General features: G+C 48.1%; 1 protein-coding gene across 10 annotated transcripts in view; it reads right to left on the bottom strand.

The window, feature by feature from the left end:
• The window catches only part of HIPK2 (homeodomain interacting protein kinase 2), a 186,727-nt gene that overhangs the window by 58,560 nt on the left and 101,781 nt on the right, over nt 1–26,386 (bottom strand). For all 10 annotated transcript variants that reach the window (XR_006738306.1, XR_006738307.1, XM_045565288.1 and 7 more), the window contains exons 3-4: nt 723–846; nt 313–432 (exon numbers count right to left, since the gene is read on the bottom strand). Coding sequence is in view for 8 of the 10 variants with exons in the window: in XM_045565288.1 (XP_045421244.1) it covers nt 313–432; nt 723–846 (244 nt within the window). In the remaining 2 variants the exon portion in view is untranslated. The remainder of the gene's footprint in view (nt 1–312; nt 433–722; nt 847–26,386) is intronic.

The following is a 26,386-nucleotide window of genomic DNA, read 5'->3' as shown; positions in this document are numbered from 1 at the left end:
CTCCCTCTGAACTGTGAGCTCTCAAGGGCAGAGTGGGGCTCATTTCTATCCCTGGCACAAATGAGACAGTCATCAAGGCTTATCGGATTAAATCCTGGGAGTTCAGCAATCATAACTTGGGACTCGAGCTTCCCAGGTGGCAGTAGGCCAAGGAGAAGAGGTGCTTTTGAACAAAAAGACACACCACATATTAACAACAGCCTCCCTGCCCCCATTTTGCTGACTGAATCAAAAGCTCCCCCCAGTGGGACTGTACCCCTCATCCCTGGGTGTTGGGCCACTGGTGAGGAGCGGAGGGGAAGCTCTTCCTACCTTCAGCCTCCACAAAGGATACGGCGAGTCTGTGTCACGGTTGAAAAATCTAGTTGTCTTTGTCCCTGCGCTTAATAAATATTCAGCTGGCAAACCCTGTGTTTGTGAAATATACCGAATCTGCAAGAAAAGATGAGAATGAGGTCAGGGCTTTTCCTGTCACCGTACATATGGTACATTAATGGCTCTAGGGGCTTTGAGAAAAATGAAAATGATGATTTTATAGGGAAAGAAAGAAGAAAAAAGAAAAAGGGAAGAGCAAAAGGAATAAAGAAAAAATAGCAAGGTTTAGGGAAGCAAGGTAACACCCATAATCCCATCCCTTTGTCATGCTATAAATGAAATGCTAATCCAGGGTATTTTCCAGACGAAGAATGAGGCCTGTGAATACTTGTGCCATCTGGACCCACCTGATCGTACTCTGAAGCTCCTGGATATAACGGCCAGCCCAGGAACAGCTCTGCGATGACACAGCCCAAGGACCACATATCGATTGCCTCACAGAATGGTAAACCAAGGATGATCTCAGGGGCCCTGAAAAGGAGGAACAGAAGAAACCATTAGCAATTTGAAAATGCAGGCAGCTATTTCTATATGAATTCTGCCTTCCACACCTGGGATGCCATTACCGACTCCCCCGTGAAGGGCCTATGGTGCTCAGCACTGCGTTGCAACGATCCTTCCATTCTCTGGCTTGGTTTTCCTATCAGCGGACGACCAAGTTAGATGGTTGGCTGAGATGAAGCGTAGGTCTGTGGCTTTAGAACAGCCCTACAGGGAACCATGTCCACTGACTGCGCTGCCATCGCACCCCAATCAAATGAACCAATAACCACATTAGAGATACTCTGAAGGTATCTTTTGTAGCTGAAAATCTGGGAAGCTAATCTGTAGAGAATGCATGGTTTTTACAAAGGAATTCTGAAATCCAGGTATTCTGTTTTCTCTTACCTATTGATCAATCGATCAATGAACCAGCAGGGTCTCACTATGGTGCCCAGGCTGGAGTGCTGTAGCTATTCCTGGGTGCAATCATAGCGCACTACAGCCCCCCAAGCAGCTGGCTGCAAACAGCTCCAGGTATTCTGTTTTCAGGAATGTGTAAAACAAGCTTCCCCCCCACTCAAAATAATGGGATTATGTTCAATATCTGTTCACGGCAATGATCGCTTGCTTAGGAATTTGCATCACACCTTCCCAAGGAAACAGTGCTATTTTTCCCATTAGCTTCTAAAAAGTTAATCTTAAAAGTTATCTAATATTACAATTATAGAACGCTGTTCATGAACACACAGTCTGAACAGCAACCAGAATTCCATTATAAAGTCCATGAACAACCTGCTCCTTGGCTGTAGGAGCTATGTTCCTTCATAACGACAACAAAGTTACAGACCAGAGATTCCGAAAGAAATCACCAAACTCAAAGGGAAAATTTCACGAGTAGCTGGTGTAATCAAAACTAGAGACCACAGAGCACATCTTTTCTAAGAATCTGTCATGATTAGGTAGGGGTATGTTTTGGAGAAATCAGGCTCGAAGTTTGAGATATGAACACAGCTTATGTTTTTAAAGAATGTGGCCCAAGGCACTGTGCTGATAATGAAATGCATTAGCCTGACTTTTGTTTTCTCTATAAATTTTCCACTTGACTAAGCAGCGTTGGAAGAGGCTACTTTCCCACCCTTTCTGCAGCAGGAGTGGGAGTGACGGGAGCTGGGGAGACTTCTCTCTCTCGGGTACCTTTCTCCCACCTGGCATGAGGGGGAGGAAGGCAGCAAGCAGAAACGGTCTCCGATCTTCTAGCTGAATTTTCCCCACTTAAAAAGCACCCCCCCTTCCCCCTTTAAATTTGTTCCCGTTGCTAATCTATTTTCCTCTATATGATAGTATTGGGAAAAAAAAAAAAACCCAAACCCAAACATGTCCTGTTATATGGTTTCGATTTTTCAGATGTAAAATGGAGTTTATTCCCTTCCTCAGAGCTGAGACTCGGCACTGCCATCGGGTGCTCCTAGCGCACCATCCATAGCTGCCGGTCTGGGCAGCAAGAGGGAGTGACTGCCGGGTGTGGCGTGAGCTGCCTGGGTGCTACTGATCCAGACTTCCACTGTCCCTGTCCCTGCTGGGCATCCCCAGCTGCCTGTGCTCTGCCTGGCACGTCACCCCCTCTGGCCTTTGTCCCCTTCAGTCCTCAGTGCTGAGCAGTGGTGTGAGCATCAGAGGCGGCCCTTGTCCTCAGGCCTGAGGAGCTGGGATGCCCGTGGTAGCTCAGTGCTTCCCACTGCCCCTCCTGTTTCATGTGGCCTCGGTCCCACCTCCTGCCTCAGTCACCTGTGTCAGTGCTGACCACACACCGGGGCTCCCAGATTCACTTATCATTCGAGTGACTTATGAGATTATCACCAGATTGCCTCTAGCAGTGCCTTTAGAGATCATTAGAGTTTATCTAAAAAAAACCACGTCTTGGAAAAGGAGGGCTATCTGAAAAGAGCATTACAAAGAAGATTATGCTGTCAGAACCTGCTTTCCTTCCTGCCCTCCCTGTTCTAGAGTCAGAGATGCTCCCCTGCCTCCTCTCACGCGGACTCAGGCCTCTGCTCCGGAGAAGAGTTCTGGTCCTGGGCAGCCCTCCCTAGGCTGCTGGATCAAGGGTCCAGCACATTCTCACCTCCGCCCCCCTATTCCTGTCACCTGGACCCTTGGTTAGGCCCTGCCCTCTCACAGCCCTGATGTTTGGATGTTTGATACTCCAGTCTCCAGGTTGGGTCTTAAGAACAGGCTTAAGGACTTCTCTGGACTTGACTGTGGGCCTGCGTCCCTACCAAGTTAATCAACTGGTTCTCATGGCCCAAGAAGGCAGTTTCTAACAGTTTCTGTTCCCTGGTGGTGTACAAGGCAGAATCTAACAACTAAGCCTGTCACACAAAGGCACTTTAGTGATGTTCTTTGGTAAGAAACACCAGACGTAGATTTCAACAACTGACATTACATGAACAGGCCTTGTGAAAATTGCTTAGTCCACCAAGAAAACGAAACGGCAGCCATTCATGGTGTCATGATGTACGTAGCAGAATATTCTTGCTATGACCACAAAGAACAAACGTGCGAGCATCTGGCGAGGTGGCTGGGAGACAAAGAGAAGCACGGTCCTCTGCCGAAGGCTCCGATGCTGGGAAAGCAGCACCGAAGCACGCAGGACAACCCAAGTCGAATACGAAATGTGTGTAACAACACGCAGACATGGAAATAGAGCTGATGCAGCACACAACATGCTCTAGTGCCTCCCACTTCACAAAACAAAGCGGAACACAAGGACAAAACAGACCGGGAAAAAAAAAATCCCCAGACCAAAACACAAACCTTTCCTAATCCCTTCATCCCCCTGCAGCTGTTGTCCTGTTTCTCTGCTCCCCTTCCTAGCTCACTCTCGAGAGTAATCTCCTCCTGCGGTTTCCACCTCTTCACCTCACATTATCTTCTCAGCCTCTAATTGGACCTGGACACTGTGCTCCAGGAAGTGCCGCACTTGTCAAGATCAGCGGTGATCTCCACATTGTCACATCTGTAGGTCAACTTCTCAGCTCTGACCCGAGAGCTGCATTTCTTTCACACAGTGGACCGTTTTCTCCTGTTCTGAAACGCTCATTCTTGGTTTTCATGACACCACCGTCTGCCCAGATCTGTCCCGCCTCTCTGCTTGTGGCTTGTCCTCCTCTATGCAACTGCCACGTGTTGCCAAAGTCCTAGGCCTCCTCTTCTGTCTTCCCATCCTCATCCTGGGGAATTGTTATGGGTTGAATTGTGTCCCTTTAAGAGATATGGTGAAGTCCTAGTCCCCGGGACCTCAGAATGTGACCTATTTGGGAATGGGGCTGCTGCGGATGTAATTAGTTAAGGTGAGGTCATGCTGGAGTAGGTGGGCCCTAACCCAGTATGACGAGTGCCCTTAATAAGAAGGGGGAGGCAGAGGCTGGAATTACGCTGCCACAGCCAGGGAGCGTTTGGAGCCACAGGAAGCTGAAAGAGACAAGGAAGGATCCTCCCCGGGAGCCTTCAGAGGGAGCAGGACCCTGGGGGCACCTTGACTTTGGACTTCTAGCCTCCAGAACTGTGAGAAAAGAGTTGCTTGTTTTGAGCCACACATTTTGCAGCACTTGTCACAGCAGCCCTAGGAAACAGAGACAGCAGTTGTACCCACTCCCACAGATTTAAATCCTACTAGTATTTCCAGATTTCTGTCTCCATCTTGGAGTTCTCCTTTCAGCTCCAGTTTACATTCTGACAGCCTGAGAGCTCCTCTGGCACTTCTCAGAGTCATCTCACACTTCACACGTCTGAAAGGAGACTCTTCTCTGTCCTTTCTCTCAATGTATTCCTCCCGCTGTCCTCCTCATTTCACTGAGTGGAATCACCACCCTCCAGCTGCTTAGCCAGACACCTGGGAATGGTGGTTATTTCCTCTCTCTCCCTTCAGCCCCACATCCAATCCATCAATGTGGCCGGCTCCAAAGTCTAGCCCAAGTTGGTTCCTGAGTCTCCATCTCTACTGCCACTGCTCTGGCCACGCCTGTGTCACCTGGAGCTTCCTCTCCAGCCTTTCCACTTGTCTTCCATCCTCCCAGGCAGCCACAGTGAACAGGTCATCCCCCCACCGCCGCCCTTGCTACAAATCTTTGGAGGCTCCTCACTGGACTCAGAATGAGAGCCCAGTCCCTCCGTGGCCCGTGGGATGTCCACGATCGGGACCCTGCCCACCTCTCCACTGTCATTTCCAACCACTCTTCTGATTCAATAGCTCCAGTCCCATCAGTTTCTCTTCAATTTCTAGAACACCCTAAGCTCCTTCTGGACTTCCTGTGATGTTGTTGCTTCTGCCTCAAATGCTGTCCCCACCAGCTCTCAAATGGCTGCTTCCTTCTCATCCTTCACATCTCGGCTTAATTGTCACTGCTATAGACAGGCCTCCCTTGACACCAGTTAGTCTCCATCTACAGTGCCATAAATGTCACTTTACAGCATTTTCCTAATAACCTGCTCATTTTCTGTCGCCCCTACCAAGCCCGTGAGGGCAGCACAGTGCCTGGCACTCAAAATAAGCCTTTATTAAACATGAGAAAGTGCTAAAACCTGTGATTCAGACTGAATGTTCTAAGGCAGCACAGATAAAGGAGAAGGAAGGGGAGACTTTCCATGAAGGAATCAGGGCTGGGCTACAAGGAGGCAGAGTTTAGCCGAGGACGAGCAGGAACAGAGGTGCCAAGAGCGGCAAGTGTGCTGGCCACACCCACCCGTGCAGGGCACCTGTGCAGAGCAGATGGCAGGAGAGTCAAGGGACACCTGCCTGCAGGTGGCTCACAGAAGAATGATAGCAGAATGACAGAGAGGCATGGCAGGGGGTGGAGGTGGCACCAGGGTTGTGCAGGGTCAGGACCTGGGACCTCAGGGATTTAGTCTGAGCCTCTCACTTATGACCATGGCCATCCCATCCTCTAGAGGCTGTCTCTGAACTCTATCTTGAAGCCACTGCCCCACCCAGACCTGCTGCTGCTAGCTAAATCAGGGCCTCTTCAATCCAGGCCTTTGCTGCAACTGCCTGCTGCTCTCTTGCCTTTGGTTTCAACCTTTTCCAATCCACCCCAGCACCCTCTCCCACCCCTAAGGATGCATCCTTTTCACCGCACTCACCAGCCATTTCTGATACAGCCTGTCCTCCTTCCTCCCAGTCTTCCTCACTCACACACCACACTGCTCACTTGCCCTGTGCTGACTGCACCAGGTGATGAGGACACAAACGTGAATGACATATTAATACGTATACAATAATTGAGCACCTACTGGCCCCACAGAAACATCATAAAGAATCTCATTACTATTTAGAGATACCAAAAATACTTTAAACATACATGAAGTGTCAGACAAAATTTGCACCTAAGAAAGAGAGGAATCATTCCTTTCCAACATACCCAAAGCAAGATACTGAAAATTCTATTTTTCTATTGAAAGAGAATAAACTGTCATTTTTGATACACATACCAGTTTGCTTATCTGCCCCTACTAAACCTTCTGCAGGGCAGGGGCTGTGTCTCACTTATCTTCGATCCTCAGCCTGGCCCACAGAAGCTGCTTCGTAAACAGCTGCTGAACCCAGACCGTGCGCCCCCTGGTAAGGAAGGTATTTCTCCATCTGGCCCCTGGTAATCCTTGGGGGACTTCAGACCATTCTGCTGTGATCTGGTCTTGCAGATGCCTTGTCCCTCTGTTCTGCTGGTCTACAAAGTTCCTGGAAGTTCAAAAATCAACTCTAAAATCTGTTTCTTTTTCTTCAGCCCACCTGAAAGTATATTCCACGGTTGCTACGGTGTGTTTAGTCTTCAGTGAAGCTCATTCTTACCAATGTTCCTTCTAAGCCAGAATTTGGATCAAACTGCACTCATTCACTTACTTATTAGAATATTCAACCACCATTTACTAAGTGTTTACTATGTGCCAGGCACTGTACCATGTGCTGAAGATCAAAAAATAAACCAGACCCTGTGGCTCCTCTAGGAGCTCACTGTCAGTCAGAGGCAACAATGTGCTGACAGCTGACATGCAGTGTGCATACAGCACCCAGTGGGGGGACAAGGTGGGGGGGAAGCAAAGCAGGGTGGGCTTCCCAGGAGAAGTCTGAGCTAAGCCTTAATAAGTGGCCAGGAAGAGGGTAGCCCCCAGGCACAGGGCAGTGTGAGTATGTCCCCCATGTCACTGCTGTACTTCCAGAGCCTGGCACAGTGCCTGGGCCGTGGTCAGTGCTCAGCACACATCTGTAGAAGGAAAGAATCTACGCCAACTGCACACTCCCAGCAGTTTTCCCCGGTGCTGGCAGCCTCACCTTGTCAATACCTCCTATGACAAGAGGCAGACGACTTGGCCTTCCTGTTTCAGAGTTTACATTGTTTTTTGGATTGATCATCATATTCCAATTTCTTCCATGAGGGCTGTTTCTGTTCTCAGTTCAGTTCTAGAGCAGGTAGGACTGCCGGCTCCTAAGTACTGTGAAGGAGGATCTCCTGCTAAGGACTCATCTGTCATTTGCTGCTCCTTACCTCCCTGCTATAGCACCACCCCATGGAACCATCTTAAAGAATCTCCTCATTACTATTTTGGGACATCAAAAACACTTTAAATACCATGAAGCGTCAGACAAAATTTGCACCTAAGAAAAAGAGGGATCATTCCTTTCCAACATTCTCATAACAAGACACTGAAATTTCTATTTCTCTATAGAAAGAAAAAAACTGTCATTTTCAACACATCAATTATGGAAGCGTTGGTATTTAGCTCCACTAGCTCTCTCGACAAGGCAGAGAATGGATCCTGCAGGAGAATGGCCTCTAGCACAGGCTGGAGAGACTACAGAAGTCGAGGGGCCTGCCCAGGCTTGGGAGCCCAGTGCTCACGGGGCTGAGCACCAGCGCTGGCAGGTCCTGGCCGGCCACCCGCTTCCGGGTGCTGGCATGAGGATTAAACAGAGCATCACAGGAGGCACCCTGGATAGAGCCTGGCATGGAGTAGGCAACCAACAATACTCAGTGACTTATCTATTAATATGCCCATGTGACAGCAATAAAATAAGCAGCACCCCTTTCCCTCATTTTTTAAAATATACTTTTCTTCTCATACATTGAAACATTAGGAAAACTCTGTTGAAATGTATTAAAGCATATACATTAAACAATTTTGTTTCACTTATTTATACAAAAAAGGTGTAAAGAGTAACATAACAACTAAGTACCTATGACCCAGCTTTAGAAATGAAACTCCCTATGCACACCCCCTCGTGCCTTCCTTGCACAGGGAAGCAGCACCGTAACTTTGTGTTCCTTTTGTTTGGTCCCACTTTAGTGCTGGTTGCACGCAGTGCACTGTGCAGCGAGGACTGAAGAGACAGTCCCTGCCCTCGGGCTGCCTGGACTCCTAACAGTACACTGGTCTTGAGGTCGGACGGATTCCCAGGGAGCAGGTGTTGGGAGGGTGCTCCCGTGGGTCTGAGGACCCGGCTGGGCGGAGTTGACCAGCTTTACCGCATCTGCTCACGGTGTCAGAGGAACAGAGGTCTGGGATGCGGGATTCAGGATTCAAGTCCAAGACCAGTCAATGTCTCACTCATTTACACAGCACACTAATAAAACCAGGGCAAGGTTCACAGCCACTCCCAGCTCAGGCAGTAAATCTGCAGCACTAATCGGAGAGCACAGACAGAGCGGTGCATTTCGGAAAAAATGTTACTCAGTTTCTCTGAGTTTTTATTTCACCATCTATAAAATATGATTATTAATCTCACTTTTTCTCTTGTCTCTACAGCAGCTTATGAAGATAAATTATGGTTGGCAGAATTATAAAGCCGTTTGAACTCCTTGGAAGCAAGACACTCTATTAGTCCATGGTATTTTATAATCACTGATATTATAAGGTATACTCAAATTGAACTGCAGTGAAAAAGCCGTTCCCACAAATATATGTAGATTGAAAGTAACCTCAGTATGGCTGGGGCAGAAGCAATCAAAATGTAAAATTGTATTTCAGATGGGTTGTTAAATCTTAGGTTTCCACTGCAAAAATAAGGAGACTTGGCAATGCTATCTCAAGCTCTGAGCCACTCTTTGAGCTGGTGACCTGGAGTGGGAGGTGAGGGCTTACATCAAAGCAACACAGGACCCAGGAAACAGTGGCAAAAATCTGAAGAGCAGGGAGGAGGAGGCTGTTTTAGAGAAACTGGAGCCAGAAGTGTGAGCCATCTGCACAGAATATTCAGAAGACAGGCTGAAAGGTGAGGGCTGGAGGGCACCTCGGGGAAGCCCAACAGAGAACGTGCCCTCTGACCACAGGCAAGCCTGCCAGGAAAACACGGGGCAGCATCCCTACAGGACGAATTCACTATGCTGCTGGGGAGTCCAGAAGGTCCAAGTGGAGATTTAAATATTGATAGAGGCTAACTAATTCCAGGTCAGCTTCCTAGGCAAACAGGAGAAGAGAGAGAAATAGTTTTGTTTTTGATTAGTGTGCTAGGTAGGTGAGCAAAAGGAAAAAGTGACCCAAGGATGAAGTTCAAGGAGCAAAACTGGAGGGAAGGGTGGCCAAGAGCCCACCAGTGTGCCGGCTTTTGCTGAGCTGTCCTGGGAATGGGCAAACCAAACGCTGTGGACCCTAGGCTCTCTACGCCTTCTACAGCAGGGCACTATTGCCCTGTAAAAAGCTGAAGAAATGATGGGGGAGAGCTGCTGCAAACAAAGGAACAAGGCTTTGACTCAAAAAGAAGAGCTAGGAGGGACAGACAATCCACTCAAGCTTTTGGGTGGTTACAGTGTGACGTAACACAAGCAGCAACACTATTAAGCAGCAGAGATATTCTAGATCTACCTAGGGGCCACTGGAGATGTCTGTAAGACTGTGTGCTGACGAGGACCACCTCAAGACCTGTACCAGAGATTCTGTCGCAATGGATTATCTGCAGCTATCACCAACAGAAACGCTCGAGACATTAGAACGAAACATCATTTCCACATGGGAGGTTGCCATAATCACAGTTTGGTCTACACGTTGACATCATTCTCATGCCACAGTTGCACAGTCTCCCAAAGCAAGCTGGCTTCCTTGATTCAACTGGCCACTTCTCATAAATGCTAGAATCAGAGTGGCAGTTTTTTTGATGCCTATAGACAGTGAGTATCTTGGCTCTGAGTAAGATTTTCCTGGTGTGCACTAAACACACACACACACTTACACACTGTTCATGCTGATCCTTTGTCCTAGTGCTGCTCCAGCTCTGCTAAGCACAGCAGCAAAATCTAGCTTGCTGGCTTGTACACCAGAAGAAAAGTTTAGATCTGGAACTTAAGCTGAAGTTAATCTCTGGAGGCTTCTGATGCTGTTGGTGCACACTGGGAACCAGCCTTCAGCTGTCCAGAGTGCATCTGACGCTAGCCTCTAAATCTGTGGTCGTGTGCTTACATATTAAAACAAAGTGAAGAAAGCACAGCTTTCTGGATGCATGTTTCTAGTGACATGGACTTGGCTTGGAGAAGTAAAAGAAGAAGGGAAGGGAAGCAAAGGAAAGAGAAGAAAAAAAGAAACTATGAATCACAATCTAAATGAGGAATGTTCCTGGAAGAACCAGGTTGGGCCTCACCATAGGTCATTTCAAAGTTATTCACACTGCCCTGTAATTTCTATAAACCCGCACCCTCCTGACATGTGCTGTGCCTGCTTTACCCATCCCTGGCCTGGGTGGCCTGATATCTCCCAATCTGGCCTCTGGTGGCTTTACCATGAAGCCAAGGGTTGCTAGAGAAAGCCTGGTCTGGCCGTCCAGCCCGGACCAGACTGCAGTGTCACCGGGCCAGGTTTACACTGGTGCCTTTTGTGAAAGAACGTGCTCGATAAATGTCTGCAGAAGCACCTGTCAGCCAGAGAAATGGAATCAGGAGTTTCAGTGATACTTTTTTACATATATCCTGCTCTGGGTTCTTTTAAAATATTTATTTATTTTTTACTGTGAAAGATAACGCATATACAAAGCAGTGTACTACAAAAATGTATAGCTTAATAAGTTATCAGAAAGCAAAGGCCAGTGTCACTGCCAGCCAAGTGAAGAAACAGAACATTGTCAGCATCACAAAAGCCCTCTCATATTTCCTGCCGTACAATATCCCTGCTCCTCAAAGGGGCTTTGAAATCAGCGCGGACAGGCGGTAACGTGCAGTCTGCACACGCATGTGAGCGTGGGGTACGCCTGCAGTGTGGACCCCACGCCTCGGCTGCACTCTGCTGCTCACCCGGACGAGGCTCTGAGCAGGTGAGCGGGAGGGGCTGAAGCTGCAGCTGGCGAGAAAGGAGGCGCCTCGGGCATTCTTTTATGATCGGCCTTATCCTGGTTCCTTTTGTTGATTGTTTTTCTTCTGACTTGTCAGTCTGTTGCTTGAAGCTGAGGGCCGAAAATGTGCATTTAGAGCTTTGTCCGGATGCCTGCTGATTCTGGGAAGGCCTAACCCAAGTCATGTTGTCACCTGCTGTCACCTTTCAGCTTTCTGGGGCCACTCCCCTTTTCTCTGCACTGGCAGGGAATTTGGAATTTCAATTCCGAATGCAGCATCTTCACTGTGTTCAGCCTGGTGATACGGTGCCCACCAATAGAGTGATAATGAGATGCAAGGCCGGGAAAAGGCTGGCCTCTTCCACACTAACCTGCTAATTCAAACTCACCCCTCTACCCCAGATAACAACCATACTAAAAAAGTAAGTAGTATTACTTATGTGCAACATTACTGATTTAAATGTAAAACTTCTCATTGCTTCAACATTTAGCTCCAACTGGTTCATAGTGAGTACTCAATAAACGTCTGCTGGATGGATGAATGAACCAACACGAGGCAGAAGAATCATGACGCCTTCCTTCCCAGGGCTCCCCAGGCCTGGAGAAGCCCCATCCCGCTCTCTGGGATGAGTGACTGCACCGCAGATGAGGCTGGTCTTTGGGGAGTTTCCTTTCCACATAGCGTCACCTGATCACGTGGCTCCTGGAGCTAAGTCACAAAGCCATTCTTTATGGTTAATGGTCTAGGATAAGAGCCAGGGGACTGAAGATAGAAACCTGCTCCTTCTTTGAGAGGGACATGCATTCAGTATCACCAACTGGAGGTATACCAGTTAAGAGAGCAGAAGCCAGAAACCTGAGCTATGAAAAACAATCCACTGAGGAAAGGGGCCAGACGCATGTTGGAGGGTGAATTTCCATCACAGCCTCTGGACATTCCAATAAAATAGGCATCATCACCAGAGGCCTCACTCCCTGTATTGTGCTTTTGGTAGAGAATTACTCAGAGTGAAGGGCCGAAACCTGCTAATACCCTCCCCAAAGCAAGTTTTCAAATAAAACCAGGAACCATCCTGGCCGATGGAGTAGGTTCTGATCCTGGTACAGGACGTGGCCTGTCTCCAAGCAGGCAGATGAGAGAGTGGGGTAAGCAGAGCTGGGGTGAGCTGGGGACGTGCACACCATCCCGGCTTTGCCAGGAGACCAAACCAGCAAAAGACGACCCACAAAGGGTATGTCCTTCACCCAATTCTGAAACATCCCCAGAGTGGACTTAGCCCCAGCCTGTCTTCTCATAGCACGCCTGTAGCACCTGCCCGTGGCACGACAAGGAGGCACTACTCACAGGACTGGCTGCTGTTCTAGCAGGAGTTAGGAACAGGAGAACTCTGCCAAACAAAATGGGCATCAGCTCCAGGTCTCCAGCCAGGGGTGGCTGATTTAGGGAAAATCTTCCAACACTTAACTTTTCTTAAAGGAGCTGAAAAAAACCCAAACCAAACCAAAGCTTGCTTGCTTGTGTGTAGGTCCTGGAGGAAAAACCAGGCTGGCTCTTCCATCTCCCACTAGGGGGTGCTGAAGTGTAGCAGACACACAGGGGCTGAACATCATCAGAGCTGCACCTCCATGGCGACGGAGGGATGGAACCCACTGGGGACAGCACTGACGCCCCCTGCACGGAAGAGGCTTCTGTCTGAGGAGGGGGAGTATGCCGTCCCCCAGATGAGGATGCCACTGCCCCATCTTCTCATTAACTGATTTTCTCATCCCCACAACAGGGCCCCTCCGTAACCCCAGAGCTGGGCTCTCGCACACGCCTGTGGGATGGGGCAGTGCTCAGCAGAAGGGATCAGAATGTTCACTTTGTTCCCAGGAGCACTGACCACTGCTCTCGCCACGTGAGCTAACCAGCTTGTGGAATGAGGGAGCTGTCACACATCAGCTGAGGTTCAAAAGGTGGAGAAAAAGAAGGGAAGGAAGGGAAGAAAGAAAGGAGGAAGGAGGGGGAAGGACCCTTGGTGGGCAGTGAGGAAGGCAGAACCCCGGGACTCCAGTATGAGGCCCAGGCTTCCCTCCACATGCCTCAGTCTGCCTCTTGGAGAGCACGGCTCCTCCTGGGCTCTCTCCTCGTCTCTGTCCCTGCAACACCAATCCCGTCTGCTGCTGTCTCAGCTCTTTCACTGCATCCTTGCAGCTTCTCACCTAGACTGGAAGCACCCCGAGGCCACAGACTGTGCATTATTTATCTCTGTCCACCTCACAGCACCCGGCACGGAGCCCTGTATGCTTGGGAAAGGAGGGAGGTGTCCACAGATATTGGGTGTCACTGTTAATGCTCATGAGCTGGAAGGGGCTATGGTTTCATTCCTTTTTTTCTTCCCACCAAGCACTATGTCAAGAACATTGTAAATGCTCAATACACAGATGTTTGCTGAACTGAAATGAGTGGCTGATTATGTGAGAAAGAAGTGAAAACAGGATTTCTGTTTGTTTATTTTAGGAATAGGGTCTCACTCTGTCATACAGGCTGGAGTGCAGTGGCCTGATCCTACCTCACTATGGCCTCAAACTCCTGGGCTCAAATGATCCTCCTGTCTGTCTCCTGAGTAGCTGGGACTACAGGCACATACCACCATGCCCAGCTAATTTTTTAAAAATTTTTTTGTAGAGACAGGGTCTCACTATATTGCCCAGGCTGGTCTTGAACTCCTGGCCTCAAGCAGTCCTCCCACCTTGGCCTCCCAAAGTGCTGGGATTACAGGCTTGAGCCATGGCGCCTGGCCATTTATTTTTAAGGCAAGAATGGGCAGGGCGCAAGCAAGCTCTTTGAGTTCTTCTCTGGTAACGGGAACTCCAATGGCGAAATCTCAACAGAAACCTAGCAAGCTCTATTTTTAACAGGAGAAGCTTGACATAGGAAGTTTGTATTATATCTTTAAAGATATATATAAGCTGAGGGGTGGTCAGGGAAACAGAAGCTACTATTTCTCCATTTGAAGATGAAGAAATAATAGGTAGAGATGGGGAGAGAGAAGGCAACTAGGGAGATTTAAAAATTCAACTCCAACATAAGCAATTAAATGGACGTCTGAGAGACCGACAGCAATCTTTCTTTCAGTTTCTTGTTTGCTAAAGAATAAAAGTTTTGTGGTATCATTTACTCGGGTGGCTGCTTGTCACGCCTGCCTCTGCAGCGTCAGAGTTGTAAGAAGGTCTCTGTGCTTATGTATTTAAGCCTGTCCTGGATTCCCCCTGAGATCAAAAGTTCCTTGAGGAGACGGAGCCTGCAAGTGCTGGCTGGGGCAGGGCTCAGCAGCCCGGTGCAGCTGGCTCGCACTGCGTACAACAGCAGGTGCTCAGTCGGCATCAGCTGCCTAAACAGAGCTCACCAAATTCTGTCCCTGGTGTGAAAGCTCTGACACAGAACCGTCTAGTTCCTTTTCATTCAGCCTCAAAGAGTGTGTTTTTCGAAAAACAAAACAACCCCAAATATACCGAAGATTCAACTCGACATTCAGTTTTGAAGCTAAGTGAACAATTCTGCCTAATTCTTTAAGCAATTCTTGCTTGTGTGACAATCAAACAGAAGTCTCCCTTCTTCCTCTTCTGGGTTTCCCTGATTTTACAGAGGTCGATAGACTTCAGATGATCACAGAACCCGAAGTTATGGGCCATCATGGGGGCGTCATAGTTCAGACTAGGAAATCAATAGCAGTGGAGAGAAGTGAGGAGGGAAACGATGCCGAGTCTTTCGGGCCGCGCAGCGGAAAGGGGGATGAAAGAACCACGGCACCTGTCCCCAGCCTTGCTATTTTCTCCCCGGCCACTGCATCGTAGCTTAATGCGAGTGAGCATCATTCCTGCTCGCACCTTCACACCGGGTTGAAACCATTCTGCTCTGCAAGCTGGAGCTGAGGTTCCATCATCTTTTCTGCCGAGCAGTGACACCCCGCACACTTCTCCTCAGCCCCGTGTCACCACTGAGGATCCTTCTTGGGACTGTCTTGCTTGGCAGGGGAGGGTGGAGCACAGGGAGGGAAAGGATGCTGCTGGGTTGTTTTTCCTCCACATGTATTGCGTTCAATACGGACAAATGTTTGTGTAGCTTCTGTATTTACCGTCAGTACTGGGATAAAGCCATTAGTGATTAGATTTTTCTATGGGAAGCTACAAAGCACGGGGGCGGGGGGTGTCAGGGGGAGAGCAAAACCCCACACGGAGCAGTAGCACTAAAAGCTGGCATCTGAAGGTATTATTCAAAAACAATATGGGAAAAGGCAGAACTGTATTTCCTCTGTTCTTCTAAGAGGAAGTTCAGACAAAGGTCAGAGAGAGAACAATGCAGACCATCTATCACAGCTGCCTCTAACCTGGAGAGGTTACTTACCCACTGCCGCTCATTCTCAGTTCTGCAATGACCGCCCCCCTCAGATCGCACGCCACCGCCGCCATGAATTATGCATTTCATTTCCATTTCCCCACACCCGCCTCGGTGACCACTGCTGCAGCAGGTGGGCGGCCGTAGTGGGTGGCCGGTGCAGGGCTCCTTCCCCAGGTACACACGAAAATGTCACGGGGGTCCAGAGCCCCAGCACACACTCACGGATGCTGCTCAAGTCACCCTTCAATTCCCAGCCTAAAGTTTTGTTTATTGAACAAATAAGACCAGCTACCAGCAGGGATCTTCCTGGGGGAAGTCACACTGGGACACTTTTCCTTCCCCTTAACATTTTTATTCAGGCGAATCTGGTTAAAATGAATATTAAGGGTGGTCTTGAAGGAGGCGAAGGTGGTGCGGAGCCTGGAGGGGGGTTGTCTGAAAGCATCGGCAGTGCCCACTCAGTTCTGCTTTTTCAGTTGTGGGGTGAGATGGAAAGGGGGTACCGGAAATGGATACCATGGCAGGAACTGCAGTCACCCCACTGCTCCCTGTCAGTGTACCCCTCTCCCACCGATTCAGAGGGCCCCAGAAAACCACTGGGGGCTATTTGTCTGCACCAAGTGCTACTAATATGCCAAAGGGGGCACTACTGTCTTTGTTCAGGATGACTTTCCTTTTGAAACTTTAAAAGCATTGGATTTAGTGGAGAAGTGTCATCTCAGGCAGCTGAGAGAATATGCGAACAAGGATACCCCGCGAAGCAGAGAGAGGGAAGCCGTGCTGAAAGAGTTCCTGTGAGGAGCAGATGGCACACCTGAATCCGTCACTCTAGGAGGTGGTACAGGTAGGGTTTTAAAATTTATTTTTAAAAGTGATTTTAGATATATTCAGGGAGGATAGTTCTAAGATGGGCTATAAAGACAGGATCTTTAATTTCTGAGGTTGATCAAGAACATAATAGTCAATGGATGAATATCAGATACAAATTTCTAGGACGTAAATTTTATTCCTTTAGGTTTTTTTTTGAAAGGCTACTCTCAGGGTTGGACCATTTGTTTGTAAAGGGTTTACTGAGGGTCTGTGGTGAGCAAAGCTGGGACAGCCAGCCTCTGTGATGGCCCCTGATGACCCTGGCCTCCTGGTATTCAACATCCTTGTGTGGTCCTCTCCTACACTGAGCAGGGCAACCCTGTGTAACCAATAACACGTTGCAGAAATGATGATGTGTGACTTCTAAAACTAGGTCATATAAGACATCCTGGCTTCTGCCTTACTCTGTCTCGAATCACTCAGTCTGGAAGAAGCCGACAGCTGTGTTGCAAGGACATTCAAGTAGCCCTTTGTAGAGATCCACGAGGAACGGAACGGAGGCCTGCTGCTAACAGCCTGCACCACTTGCTGGTCACGAGCATGAGCCACCTCAGATGAAGACCCTCCAGCCCCAGTCAGCCCCTCAGATGACCGACCGCAGCCCCAGCTGAGAGCGCTGCACCTCATGAGAAAACTGCAGCCAGATCTGTCCAATCAAGTTGCTCCCAAACTCCTGGCCCATAGAAATTGTCAGATAACATTTATTGTGCAAGCCCCTAAATTTTGAGGTAATTTGTCATGCAGCAATAGATACTTAAGCCTACGTGTGGGTGTATCTCTAAGAGGAGGGATCACGAAACAGAAGCTCTTGTTCTTTCCACAATCCTCAGCCGAGCAGCTGCCTGACACACGACCCTGCGCGAGGTGCTCCTGGCCCTGCCCTGATGGGAATCAGTCAAATGCCTCTTTAAGAAGGTGGATGGCATGATGACAATGGTGCCTGCAAGGACTCCTGGGCACCCAAAGACAGGCAAGATTGAAGGGATGGAAAAAGCTTACAAAACGTTACCCCACAAGAGGAATCCAACAGAGACATAAACTGGCCTGCATAGGATTTTAAATTCTTTGAATTAGTCATTAACATTTAGAACTCAGGCAATATTTCCTAAAAGTTTGGATTTCCAGCTGAAAATAAAAAGCTTCAGGAACTCTGGACCACACATTTATTCACGGCAACAGTGAATTTGGGCTGAAAAGCGTTGCCCTCTTAAATGGCACAAGTGTGTGCCGCCTGCTACGGTCCTCACCAGCTCGGTGACTGTACCTGACTGGCCCTGTGGGCATTTGTGTTTGGGACTCCTGGGAGAGAGACTAGGGGAGGGACACGAGTAGAGGATCCAGTAAAAATCACTGTTTCCACCTTTGTACCGGGGCGCTTTGGAGGGGTACAAAACTAGTTTTCTTTTGTTAAACAAACAAAAAGTCAACAGCTGCCCCAGAAACAACGGACACCTTAGAACTTATAAGGAATGTAAAACAATTATTCCACTTTACATTAAACAACGTGAACTTTAACAGGAGGGATCCCATGTTAAATTTTGTTTGTTTATGAAGGTCTTCATTATATAAGACCTCCGCTGAGAGGAAGTGCGATGCTCAGGGTCTCGCTTTGCTGACCAGGCTTCCCACTCTCACAATTATTTACAATAACATTAGAAAGGAAGGCCCTGGCGCCATAACTCAGTGAATATCTACCGGATTCTTCCCTCCTACAAGATACAATAATATGCCCTTTTTTGGCCTTCTCCCAAGTCTCCATTTGAAACAGGATTATAATCAGTTTTCAGAATGGCTTACTCAGGAATTAACTAGCCAACCCCTGGATAACTGATTCTTGAACAATTCTATACAGTTCTTTGCAAATTTTTGAAGAGGAATGTGATGGTAACAGCATCATGCTCTCAAGAATATCCTTCCTAAGTGGGCAAGTTCTGGGTGGGGAGGAGATGGGGCCTTGTGTTTGCTTAAAATGCTGCTCAAGAATGGGTTTATATAAGACAGCAGGAGAAAGACGTTGTGCCTGCCTCCCCCTTACCCTGAGCTTGGTGGACATTATTGCATTCTTGAGTGATTATGCAGTAAACTCAATCACCGATAGTTATTGAGCTCCCAGTGTGTTCAAGACTCTGCTAGAGGGTGACACAAAGTCATGGTTTCTGCTCTCAAGAAGCTTATTATCACCTGGTGTGCGTGTATGGAAAGAGGAATATAGACAGAAATAATGCATGTCAGATGCCAGCCAAGTGCAGAGGGAGCAATTTCTCTCATTCAATAAATATTTATTGAGCATCTACTATGTGCTGGGCACCGACTGTTTGGCATTGAACAAAAAAGACAGTCACTGCCCTCATGGAGCTTAAACTCTAGTGGACTTCATGGACTCCACTCCAGGCTGGAAAGCACAGGGACTTCAAGGAGGCAGAATTTAGATAGGACAGTTAGGGACAGGCAGGCGGTAGGCAGACTTCAGAGCTGAGAGAAGGGAGAAGCCCTAAAGCTCAGAGGCCAGCATAAGCGAAGGTGCATGAAGAGGGCTGTTCGAGAGAACAAGGAAGGGACACAAGGGACAAGTGACACCAGGGCAGAAACAGTGTCAATGGTGGTGATACTAGCTCTGGACTTCCTATGCCAGAGTCCTGACGCAGGACGACAAGCTACTCTTTGATTTCTTCACTCACAAAGTACTGACATGAGGGCGTTTGTCCCTAAACATGAGTAACTGGACAATGCGCCGCTGAGGAGTCTGAAATATAAAATGGGTAGTGAATTTAGAAATTTTATGGGATAAATCATGCCTCCCACATACAGGAAAAGTCTGACACACAGACCTCTAGAAGGACCCTGTGCCTCCTGTGAGTGAGGGGCCACTGAGAGGCACAGGTGACCCGTGAGCCAAGGAAATAAGCTCCCACCGTTCAGGAAGCACACCTGGGGTCACCCGACCTGCAATGTGGAACTCTCTAACTTCTGCATCGCATTAGCAAGGCTTTTCCTGTACAATGTTTCTGCCTTCCCAAAGGGGAAGGGAGCGAGACGTGCTCCCCTGGCCCCCCAGACTGTTTCTTCACTGCACAGACAGTTGTGTACATGCAGCCTGCCTGTTGGGTGGTGAAGGAAAACAAGGGTCCCAGTGGCACAGGACTGCTGGGCCCTATAAGTTTTTCACGGCACAGGACACACATAAAGGTTGCTGCCACACAGATGAGGCTCTTAAAGTTAAACATCATTAAAAACACATCTTTGGAACTGTTTAAAATGCATTTAGGAAGGATGGGGTCCTTTCGGTGCGTCTGCTATGGACCTGAGGCTGCACCAAGCTTGTCACCTGGTCCACTGGGCGTCCCCTGTGAAAGCACCAAGTGCCGTCTCCATGGTGGGGGTGGGGCGGCAATTAGCAGGAGATGAAAAAGACAGGAAGGACAGAGTGCAGTGTGGATGCTTGAAGACCAGCCAGATCTGGATTTTTTAAAAAGCTTGTTCATCTTGATATTTCTGGTAATATCAACTCTCAAACTACTCCCTGCATCACCCACCCAATATTTATTTTGGGGAACAGTTTAAATCAAGGGAAAAGCTATTAATAAGTTAAATAAAAGCTATTAAAGGGATTCCTGTGTGTGGGAGCTTGAATAGGGTGATTTCTAAAGTCCTTGCCAACACCATGATTCTAGGATTCTCTCACCGCTTTCCTTCTGGTCACGTGCAAGGACACAGGCACAGGCAACAGGGAGCAATGCAAAGCAGCCAGTTACTATGACGGGCTGTTCTGATGGGGCAGGGATTAGGGTCCTAAGCCTGGAGCTGAGGTACTGACGAGTGAGTGTGAAGTCCAGGTGCCCACACAAGGTGCAGCATTGACGGCAATGACCAGTTCAGGAACCACAGTCATGACTAACGCAAGCCAGGGAAACAGCACAGGGAAGGACTGAGAACACAAACAAATCCGGAGCAAATGAAGCAAGTTATGACAAATAAGCAAATGACCTTCCCTGTGGGACAAAGACATACACTGCAGAGCAAAGGAGGCCTGCGGAGAGTGAACAGGCGACCCTGTGGAAGAGGCTCCCGCCGGGGCAAGCACACCACGGTCTGTGCATCTGCAGGTTGCTGTGGGTAGACAGCAAGTGGGACCCACAGAGCCACTGCCTTCTTCCGAGGCCTTCAGCTTAGCCATGCTGCAGGCTCTTCTCCGCTCTTGCTTCAAACACACTCACTTCCTTTTTCTTCCCTCCTTCGCCCCTTCTCGCCTTCCTCTTAGAGCAGCACTGCCTGTCCCACTCCCCCCGCCCCCAACACCGACAGGCTGCCCATGGGGACGGTCCGCACGGCCTTCCTTCATTCCCGAAGTAACCCACAAATCCAGTGGGAGACATATGATTAGACTTGTATTTTGGAAACACAACTATTAAGTGACTATGATTATGATTTTAAAGAAAACGCTTTCCTGACAGGCACCTGGAGAATGGATTAGGGTTCAGAGGCTTGGGGCAGGGAGACAGTGTGGACACCGGGGTGTCATTTAGTGATGGTTTCGGGTGGGACGAGGAGGCCGAGCTAGGGCACCTGCAGGAGCTGCACTCACACGTCACCGCCGACCCCCTCTTCGGAGACCCGCTGGCTTTCCTCGGTTCTGTCCTTAGCCTCCTCTCTTTTTGGTAACAGACCCTGTTGACCTCAACTCACTTTTAAAGCCCCCTTAGGGTTTATCCCTTTTGCTGGCTCTCTGCTAATTTCTCCTGTGTCTTCTCTCCTCCCTGGCCCACCTCCCCTTCACTCCCCGAACTCACTGTGGCAACCACCCCAGCCAGCTGCATCCAGCCCAGCCTCTCTGTGGCCTCTAGGTCCTGCTCGGAGACGTATTTCTAACTAGATGCCTCCGAGTGAACTCATCCCCTCCCCGCCCCCCAAACATCATCCCCCTCTCCAACCTACCACATTTATTCCAGTAGAACCAGTATTTTTTCATCTCCCAAATTAGGATGCTCAAGAGTCATCTTTGCCTACCACGTCTCCCCTTATCTCTCGAGTTTCTGCTTTCTTTTCAGAATGGACCTCACAGTCACTTTTTCCTCTTTGTTCTCAGTGCCACTACTCCCTTGGCCCCACCCAGATTACTGAAATAGCCTCCTGGCTAGTTTCTCTGCCTCTGATTTTCCCCTTTCCAACCCAATTTACAGCCTGCTGCCAGACTTGCTTTCCTAAAACTGCTTTCATCATACCACTTCCTTTCCCAAGAACCAACTTGCTCCTCACATGGAATCCGAATGCTAGCTGCTCCCAAGGCCCCAGAGCAGCCGTCCCTTCCCCATCATGTTTTGCTCGGTTCATATCACCACTTTCTTCAGGGCTGACTCTTCCCTGTCACTGGTGCACATCGTGGCGAGACCCTTCTTCCTCCATACTTCTGTCCATCTTGCGTTTTTCATCTGAAATGCCCTGTCTCTCTCCTATTCAAATTCTAAACATCCTCAGAGTTCGGTTCTACCCCGCTTCTATCAGCAGTCCCTCCACGGCCTCACCCCAGGTTTCTGCTCTAATCTTGAGCCTCAGGCCACACTCTGCCCACCTTGGACGGAGGCTGACCCTCCGCAGGAGGTACCACACCTGCATGGAGCCTTAGCAGCAGAGATCACGCTGGGAGTGTGGCTTGTGTTGACCCACATGTCCCTTCAGAGCTCATCTAGTCTATTTTTCACTTGACTAGTCCCAAATCCCTAGGCCTTAGCTAAGCTAAGCTTTCCGACTTCACCTTCCTCATCTCTAGATATAGACAGGACCTGCCATTCTGCCTTCAACCAAAATGATCCTTGGCCAGAATCCCCTGCTTGCATAGGCCTTTGCTCTTGTTGGCCTCTGGACTTACTCAGTCCTAGATTCAGTTTTAGTTCTTCTCTAGGAACACTGTGGTGCATCTCGGAACTCTCTTCTTTCCCTTCAACACACCTTCCATGAAACTTAACAGTCATGCCAGGCACTTAATTGTTTCTAGGTATAGCAGTTTGATCTCTCCAACTAACCTGCAAGCTCCTCAAAGAAAAACTATCACATCTTCTTTTCTTGGATGCCACATCACTGAGCACAGTGTTATACAGCAGGTGCTCACCAAAACACAGCCGACGGACTCATTCTGTTTCACACCATGTGACTGGCCACCTTTCTTCTGGATGCCCTTTAAGAGGGGTGTACCAGGGACCAAGAGACCTGGGTTCTCCAGCCAACCTTGCCACTTACCTACTTTGGATTCCTGGTTGAGTCAGTTAAATGTTATGAGCCTACGTTTCCTCAACTGTGATATGGTAAAAACCATTCTTACCTGATCACCTTGGAGCAACTGTCTGTCAATATGTGAAAAACTGTTAATTATAAGCTTAATTAACTTAGTCACTCATTCACTCAATGCATGCTATGCAAATGACCATGTTATTAAGTGATGACAAGCCAAGAGTTTTCAATTCCACCAAATTACATTCCTGGCAAATAATTCCATGAGAAGTGGGAAAGCAAAAACAAAATTTTCTCCATAGAAACTAATTTAATGTCAATACTGCTGGAACATATCTATTTTAGAAACCAAATGCTAGAAGTTTTGTCACAGGAGAGTCTTTGAAAGCATAAATCTGGCTTACTAAGAAAGGATTTAACCCTGGGTGGGCACAGGAGACAATGGAGTTCGGATGGGTGGAGAAAGCTGGGAGGAGCCACGAAGGTGGGGGGCAGAGATCTTGTTTTGTGCATCCCTAATTCCAAGGGCCCATCATTACAACTGCCTGCAGCAATCGCCTTCAGGCAAAACCCCAGGTTGCCAAAGTGCTTGCTGATTTTATGTTGGAAGGCCAGTTTCAGGTCACTGCACTACCAGTCTTTCTCAACCAGGGTTCTCTATCTGAACAGCAGAAACAGAAAGTGATGTGAGTAACCACCGCCTTCCTTCCCATGCACCACTAGTGGGGCAGGAAAGAAGTTTCTTCATTACACACGATGGATGCCTTAGGGCAGCAGTGCTTCATTCTCCTCTGGAACCCTGGCTGGGAAAGGCTAGGTGCTGACTGATGGACATGTTTCTCACTGAGGCCAACAGCACGTGGTATTGGTATTGGCTGACCAAGAACAATAGGGCCCTGTCTCTGCTGCAGGGGGCCACTACCTTCACAAGCCCAGCTGCTTGTCTATGCCCCTTGTGTCCACATTTCCCTCACTGCCCTAATTCTTCCCTGGGAGTGTCCCTTTTCTTAACCTTTTTCCTGCCAGGCATCGTAATCAGGCCATTCAAACCAAACTTCCTACTCTAAAAGCATACACAGATATGCCATTTCATGCAGCTAAAGATTTAACAGGCACGATTTAATGACATTACATTCTTTCTGCACCCTTTCAAGTCATAGCAATCTTTTTCAAGTCCATTCTTTCGGTAGATTCTCCTGGCCCTGAGCCCAGGGGTCAGAGCTCTGGCCAAGAAACCCAGCTGAGACCCCTGGCTGCAGCCACGGTGACTGTACGTCTAGAGAGAGATTCTTGTTTGGGCTCCTAGTGTTCCAGGTGTGCACTCTGGTTAAAATCATCACTGTCACCTCAGCTGCTGTCATCCTACAGCTTCTGCAGTAGGAATATGGTTTTCTCTTTATTCCCTGACCTTGGCCTATAACATAAACCCTTCCTTCAAAGGGTGTGTCTCCAGCTTGTGAACTTTTGGCTGGCTAGAGCTGCATTCTGGCCCTTTTCTGTCTTGCCTTTATTCCTTTACTTCCTTCTCCCTGACTCTTCTTCATATCCATCACTATACAGAGATATAGCTCATCTTTACTAGGGTTTAGTCTCTTTTAAAATAGAGCTATTTACAGCATCATAATACACAACTGCGTGTTAAAGCAACACCTATACTTCAACGCCCTTATTTATAATTTGAATGCTGAGATTCAGAATTGCTTTAGAGTTCAAAAATCACCTCTGGCTGTGCATTATTTGTCAAGAATATTTTTAATCAAATTCAACCAGTTCACTGGCTGGCAATACACTCTTTGCTAGAACAGCCTCCCACAGTTTTAGAAGCTCATGCCTGGTTGTAGCCCAACCAGTCATGGGTGTTATTGTCTGTCTCTTGGGAAACCAGTAAGGGCGGGGAGTGGGAAGCAGGCATCCTTGGGGAAAATGGGAAAGCCCTTGGCGTTTCAAATGGGACACTGTAGGCATCTAAGAAAAGTAAAAACAACCAATTTTTTGACTTAGAGCCTCAAACAAACTCAAATAGAATTTGCATCACCACAGCTGAATTTGCCTATCATGTGTACCACAGGACATTTGCTTTTTCCATACACAGGATGATTCAGACTTTATTTAAATCCTCTCTTTTAAAAAAAATGAGTGAGATAAACAACAGAATATAACCATTGTTTGCTGTCTGCTCAGGAGCTGATCTGAGGTCCACCCAAACGCCCCATCTTTGGGGCTGTTACTGCCATATGGGCTGCAGGGCTTTGTTCTATCTGCGGGCTGGACCGTGCACCTGTAATCACTTGTTCTGAACAGCCCAGGTGTTTTCAAATCCTATTTCACTGGCATTCACAGTCCTTTAGGCTAGCACTGAGACTGAGGTAGGAGGCACCTCTTGCAGAGGGCTAGCCAGGCTAGACACACAAGGAAAGAATTATTCCAAGAAACAGTAGATATCCGAGTTTCCCTAGCAGATCCAGTGACAGAAACTCACAGGCTCCAGATCTTGGCAGGAGAAACGAAGTGGTATGAGGACCAAAGGGGAGCTGTGCACAATTAACAAGGGAAACAGAATCTGAAAAGTCCGGAGAACATAAACATGGACGTTCCCTTCCCCTGGTGGGCTCTTCCACATGCCAGACAATCTCGGCTTCTAATAGACCCTCTTTGTTCTGGGCAGTAATGGTGGTATGCGGTGGGGGCGGGGCGGGGCTGATCTGTTGCCAGCTTCCCTGGTGTAAATACTGCCTCCATTCCTGATTTAAAGAAACCAACAGTTTCAGTACTAGCTCACAAAATTCCTGATTATTTAACCACCAGCTCCTGCAAGCCAGTACAGCCAGCTCCAGCACACCACTGGGTAACACTCACGTACCAGAAACCCTGGAGAACAACCCCAGACCTAATGTAAGAGTCTCTTGCTACAGAATCCCCAACAACTGTACATCAAACCTGCTTTATCCTCCACTGATGAGCTGCTCAATGAGTCAAAAGTCTGCTGGCCTGGAATGCCCTGAGTGTGCCCACTGGAGTGCGGGATAAACCCAGCTGTCTGTGGTGCCTTCAGCAGGGCAGCCCTCTACACATTTGAAGACAGTTGTCATAAACCTTGAGGTCTTCCCTTTTCTTCTCCATGCTAAACACCCCCAGATCCTTCCACCGCCCTTTACGTCAAAAGTAGAACTGTCCTCCACAATAAAATGAACATAAAATGCTCCATATGTAATGTGACCAAACATAATACAAGGGGACAATTACCTTCCTTGCCCTAAATACTGTTTTCCTTACTCTGTCCTAACATTCATTAACCCCTCTGACAGCCATCTGATACTGACCATCCTTATATAACTGTCTTCCCCAGAGCCTTTCCCCCACTCCCAAAGTCTTTTAATATCATTTCAGGTTTCCCCCATTAATTGTCTTAAAAAAGAAAACTCGCTGAGACTACATTATTCTCACTAAATAAATAGTATATGGTCAGCTCGGTTCATGCTCTGTTCTAATGGGATCTTTTTCAAACGTGATTCTTTTACCCAGGATCTTAGTTGTTCTTCCAAAGGTTGTGTTACCCACAAACTTGATAAACAAGATTTTTCTTTGTTTGATTCATTCACATAGATTCCTGCAGCATCTACAAGGAACCTCATACTAGAGCTAATGATTCTTTAATCCATGCTCTTTGAGTGTGGTCTATAGCTAAACTCCACCCAACAATACCACTCTCTAATCCATATTTCTTCATCTTGCTCATAGAATTTCAAGCC

This window comes from Lemur catta, chromosome 11, assembly GCF_020740605.2.
Source record: "Lemur catta isolate mLemCat1 chromosome 11, mLemCat1.pri, whole genome shotgun sequence".
Lineage (NCBI taxonomy): Eukaryota > Metazoa > Chordata > Mammalia > Primates > Lemuridae > Lemur > Lemur catta.
The sequence above is the reverse complement of the archived record's forward strand: the minus strand, read 5'-3'. Positions and strand labels throughout refer to the sequence as shown.